This window comes from Lycium ferocissimum, chromosome 1 (genome assembly GCF_029784015.1).
Source record: "Lycium ferocissimum isolate CSIRO_LF1 chromosome 1, AGI_CSIRO_Lferr_CH_V1, whole genome shotgun sequence".
Classification (NCBI taxonomy): Eukaryota; Viridiplantae; Streptophyta; class Magnoliopsida; order Solanales; family Solanaceae; genus Lycium; species Lycium ferocissimum.
The window spans coordinates 73,401,531-73,407,423 of NC_081342.1; the positions used below are offsets into that span (position 1 = coordinate 73,401,531).

General features: G+C 28.6%; 1 protein-coding gene across 1 annotated transcript; it reads left to right on the forward strand.

The window, feature by feature from the left end:
- Positions 1-296: 296 nt before the first annotated feature.
- Positions 297-2,331, forward strand: LOC132060272 (dof zinc finger protein DOF1.8-like). The gene is made up of 2 exons (XM_059453228.1): positions 297-539; positions 841-2,331. Exons 1-2 carry the CDS (start codon positions 516-518, stop codon positions 1,573-1,575), a joined length of 759 nt encoding a protein of 252 aa, XP_059309211.1. The 5' UTR covers positions 297-515; the 3' UTR covers positions 1,576-2,331.
- The last annotated feature ends 3,562 nt before the right edge of the window (positions 2,332-5,893 follow it).

Genomic DNA, 5,893 nt, shown 5'->3' on the forward strand with positions numbered 1-5,893 from the left:
CATAAGGCTAAGAAAAAAATATTAAGTGGTTTTTTCTCATTTATTCAAGTCTTTGTATACGGAATCACTCGATATTTGTGTTAGTGAGAGATAACAAATATTTTATAAAATTAATTGAGATGCACACGAATCTATCCGAACACTACGATTATTAAAAAAAAATGAAACAACTGAGAGTAAACTAACCACCCACAAAAGTATATATTAAAATTGATCTCTACAGAGACATATATTCCTCCGCTACCAAATGATAAACTACTATAGTCAATAGAATAAGAGAAAAAGAATTCCATTTAGTAATAATTAAATATTAAACACACACACTCTCTCTCTACTCTAGAGACGAATATGTCATATATGCATATACACACATCAAGCACATAGAACTTCCACAAAACCATCTCAAACATTCCTTTTTCTGCTTTTAAAACCACTTGCTCAAAAGCTACTCATTTTTCGTTTTCACCTTAAAAATATACCTTCTGCTTGCTCCTCCTCCTCCTTGTTCTTCATCCATGGATACTTCTCAATGGCCACAGGTATGAACTAAAAGAAATAGTAATAGAACCATACCTTATTTTATAAGTATCATTTATCTGTATTTGGAGTTTCTCTTGCAACAAATTGAATTTGTATACTTTTGAAAAGGTTGATGTAACCTTTTTCTTTTCCTCTCAATCTTATGCGATTGTGAAAAGGTTGAAAAAGAGAAAAAAAGATGAAGTTTGTTATTTAGCATAAAAGCAAAAAGCACACAAAGGCAATTTTTATTTCTCCTCTTCTATGTGCGCTCCTTTAATTTTACTTCTTTTTGTTTTTAATTATTCCTTTCCCTTTTAGGATATAGTGGTGAAACCCATGGAAGAAATTGTACCACAAATAACAAATACAATCACTACAAGGAAAATTAGGCCTCATCAACAACAAAAAGACCAAGCTCTGAAGAACTGTCCAAGGTGCAATTCAGCAAACACAAAGTTTTGTTACTACAACAACTATAGTCTTTCTCAACCAAGATTTTTTTGCAAGACTTGTAGAAGATATTGGACTGATGGTGGATCTCTTAGAAACGTTCCTGTTGGTGGGGTTTCAAGGAAATCCAAAAATCCTTCATCAAAAAATTCTTCTTCTTCATCAAATATTATGAAAAATAATATTATTTCTCCTACTAAAGTACAAGATCCTCTTAAAGGGGGTCAAGATCTCAACTTGGATTTTTCATCTGATTTCAAGATTATATCTGAGCTAATCCAAGTACCAAATAATTCATTTATGCCAATGCCCAATATTTCTGATCCAAATTCATCAATTTACTCATCACTAAACTTGTTCTCTACTTTGGATCATGGCCTAATTGGAAGTAGTACTAGTGGCTATGAATGTAATAATATTCAAGATTTGCAAGAGAGTACTACAACTACAACAAGTGGAAGGATTTTGTTTCCTCTTGAAGATCTAAAGCAAGTTTCAAACACATGTACTACTGATGAGCAAAATAGAGATCAGCCTACTGGAGAATCATCAACTGGATATTGGAATGCAATTTTAGGACGAAATGGAGATCTTGGTAATTAAAGAAAATACAACTCCCTCTGTCCTAAGACATATTTTTTAGTCCATCCTAAAAATTTAAGTCTTCTTTATATATTTAAAAATAATTTAACTTTAAAATTACATTTTATTTATAATGATATGATTTATGACTACACAAATTTCTAAGCTTATTTTAGATCACAAGTTTCAGAAGTTTTTATTTTTTTTCTTAATCTGCGTGCTCAGACAAACGGTGCCACATAAATTAGGACGGATGGATTATCTTGTAATATATCAGGGATTTTTCATATCTTTCAATTTTTTAATGATGTTTTTTAGTGTTTAGTGGTGGGATATATTTAATATCTTGAAGGGTTAAAGGGTTCTTCTGATCTCTTTAATTTCTTGTTTCATTTTTCAGTATAGTTAATTATTTGTGATTCAACTTTTAATTATGGTTGGTGGAAGTTATAGTGTTGAGACTTCAATAATGTTACTAGATGTGTGTCTGGTCTTTCAAAATAGTGCATTTTTAGAAAATTGCATACAAGCACGGCATTATTTTTGAAAGTCAAGAGTACCGTACCATAGGTGGAAAGTTTGAAAATTTAAAGCTTATTTAAGTTGGCTTCACTACTTTGAACTGGTGGAGAAGAGATGATACTGTACCATTATATTCTTCAAGCACAAATGGAAGGAAAAGTACATCCACTGTTGTTCTTCTGAGTAGTTGACTTCATACCATTAGAGAATGACATTATTAATGCATTGTGTATATTCCAAGTTTGCATTGAGTTTGTGAGAATTACTATTTGTTTATGATATACATATTGATAGTGTAAAAAAATTTCATTCTTAAATTGAGCTCACTTATAACAATAGGTAATTGTCGTAGCAACTTGAGGATGATAACTTAGAAATATAGTCCTAGTCTTCCCTAACATGCTATATACAACATTGATAGTGTGAAATTTGTTTATGGCGTCGGTGTATATAATTTTACTATTGCAAATATGAAATTGTGACTTATGTTCTTGAGATAAATATGGCTTATTTCATGATAATTTAGCTCTACTTTTAGAGCCTGTTTGGATGGGCTTAAAAAAAGCAGCTGAAAACAGCTTATATAGTGGCGGATTTAGAATTTTCACTCAGGGTGTTCAGAAAAATAATTGAACCTAAATATTCACTTTAATATATGTTCAGGGTGTTCAAAAGTTAATATATGTACATAAACACATAAAATTTACCCTAAATATACATTGTAATTTTTTATTTGTTCGGGTGAACACCACAGCCTCTTGACATCCGCCTCGAGCTTATAAGCCAAAAGAAATAAGTTGGGCTACCCCAACTTATTTTTTTTTAGCTTATAAGCTACTTTAGATAAGCTAATATTTTTTGGACTTATTTTAAGCACTAAATGGCTTATAAGCTGGCCAGCCAAACACTTAAAAAAGCTGAAAACAGCTTATAAGTTATTTTCAGCAACTTATAAGCCAATCCAAACGGGCTCTTAATCTTATTTTCCCAACACAAATTTTAAGCATTTCAGGTTCCCATTTAATTAAAATGGGTTTACAAGATAACATGAATATTTTTTTATTAACGGTGCATAAAACTTAATCTCGACTCAAAATTAAATTTGAACTCGAACATGAAAAGAATTCTATAATTAGTAACGGTGCGTTGTAATATATGTGTGTTTTGTCTCTCTTTTATAACTATACTAGACGTCCTAGGCCCGTGCTGCGCACGGACCCAACACTTTAAATTACAGTGCATCTATGTGTATGTAATTGTCTTTAAATAGTGATTATATATATATAGACTATATATTATGTTCAAAACACGATTAATATAACATTGTAATTTATGCTCCGTATCTAAAATTTTATTATATTAATGTTTGCTACGAATACAAAATCGGCAAATTTATTAATATTTTTAAAAGAGAGAGAACTTGTTTAAAAAAACTATTTTCCTCTCTTTGAAATAAAACAATAAGAATATTTAAGCATGGGTTGATATTTTCAATTTTAATTCGATTAATTTAAAGGTGTAAAATACTTATTATTTTTTATCAAATTTTGATTTGATAATTCTAATTAAATTATTAAATTAATTTTACATGTTTAAACGAAACAAAATAGAAATTGATTTTCTATTTAAATGATGAAATACTATTTTTTAATTTTTGATAAATATTCTCGGTTTTTCATTTTACTTTTCATGTTGTCTTTTGCATGGTTTTTTAAGAAAACGTCATTAGAATTATAATTTGACTAATTTACTTTATTCATTATTTGATGTCTATTTGATTTTTTTTTACGACATTAATCTCTTTTGCAGCATATATCTTATTTTAAAATATAAATATTTTAAGTATATTTATTTTAGTGAACATAACAAATAAATGACATGGCGGAATAGCAAATACAACAGTTTAATATTTAGATTAGATCTCAGGCTAATATAAAAAAAAACTGTATGGTTTGACTGCTTAACTTTTTGAAGAAAAGCAGTTTCATTTGCTCCCACTAATGGATTGATACGCACGTGGCAATGAATCCATCATTATTGACTTAATGAGATACTTTGGAAATTAGTGTTTACTACGAAAACAAAGTCCTTTTTTTTTTTTTGGACATTATTCTTTTTTTTAATATGGGGTTCACTTTTTTTTGATATTGCTTGATTTTGTTAATATGGGGTCCATTTTTTATATTGCTTGGTGTTGTTTAGTATAGGGCCCACCCTTTTGGACATTATTAGTTTGCACCTTATTTTTATGCATATAATATATATATATATATATATATATATATATACACACACTATGTTCAAAACATGATTAATATAACATTGTAATTTGTGCTGCGTATCTAAAACTTTATTATATTAAAAGTGTTTGCTACGAATACAAAGTACGCACGTTTTTGACATTGTTTTGTTTTTTTTAATATGATTCACTTATTTTTTTTATATTGCTTGATTTTATTAATATGGGATCTACTTTTTTTTTCCGTGAGTTTGGAGATAGTGAGTTCCACCTTTTTTACTTTATTTTTTTAATGTTCAAAAAACGATTAATATAACATTGTAGTTTGTGATCCATATATAAAACTTTATTATATTAGTGTTTGTTACGAATACAAAATTTGCACCTTTTGCATGACATTGTTTGTTTTTTTAATATGGGATTCACTTTTTTTTTTTTTTTTATGTTGCTTGATTTTGTTAATATGGGGTCCACTTTTTTTTTTGCCGTGAGTTTGAACGGTGAGTTTGCACTTTTTTTACCTTTTTTTTTTTTTAATATTGGTTGGTTTGTGTTTAATATGTGGGCCCCCAACTAAATTGTAGTTTATGTTAAAATTATCTAAAGAAACTTTATTATATTAGTGTTTGCTACGAATACAAAATCTGCTGCATTTTTTTGACATTGTTTATTTTTTTAATATTGGTTGGTTTGTGTTTAATATGAGGACCTAATTTTTTTTTAAATATTAGTTGATTTGTGTTTAATAATATGTGGGCCCACAAAATTTTTTTTTGGGGCCCACGGACGGACGACCAAAAAGTGCACCAAGTGGTGCTCCCATATAAGTAACAACAGAAGCGTAGGTTAAAGCCATGCTTGATAATAAAATTAAGCATAAAAAAAAAAAAGTGTGGTCCCCATAATTAACACCAACCAATATTAAAAAAACCACCAACCAATATTAAAAAAAAAACACCAACTAATATTAAAAAAAAAGTAAAAAAGTGGAACCCACCATCTCCAAACTTACGGAAAAAAAGTGAATCCGTATTAACAAAATCCAAGCAATATAAAAAAAAAATTAAGAATCCCATATTAAAAAAACAAACAATGTAAAAAAAAAAGTGTATAAACTTTTGTATTCGTAGCAAGTATAATATAATAAAAAAGTTTTAGATACGGGCACAAACTACAATGTTAATATATATTACATATTATTTTGATATATATATATATATATATATATATATATAAAAATAGTGCAAACTAATAATGTCCAAAAGGGTGGGCCCCATACTAAACAACACCAAGCAATATAAAAAATAAAAAAAGAAGAAACCATAAAACATCGGTTTAGACCCATGCTTCGTCGTCCGTCCCTTAAAAAAAAAAAAAAGGTGTGGGCCCCATACTAAATAACAGAACATACAAAAAAAAACCAAAAAAAGTGAAACTCACCATCTCAGAACTCATGGGGAAAAAAAAAGTGGACCCTATATTAACAAAATCAAGCAATATCAAAAAAAAAAAAAATGAACCCCATATTAAAAAAAAAATATAATGTTAAAAAAAAAAAAAGTGTCAGGACTTTGTATT

Excerpts from the sequence above, each read along its gene's own strand:
- LOC132060272 (XM_059453228.1), top strand. The coding sequence starts at position 516 with ATGGATACTTCTCAATGGCCACAG. Across the intron at positions 540-840 it reads ATACTTCTCAATGGCCACAG|GATATAGTGGTGAAACCCAT; the intron begins GTATGAACTAAA and ends TTTCCCTTTTAG.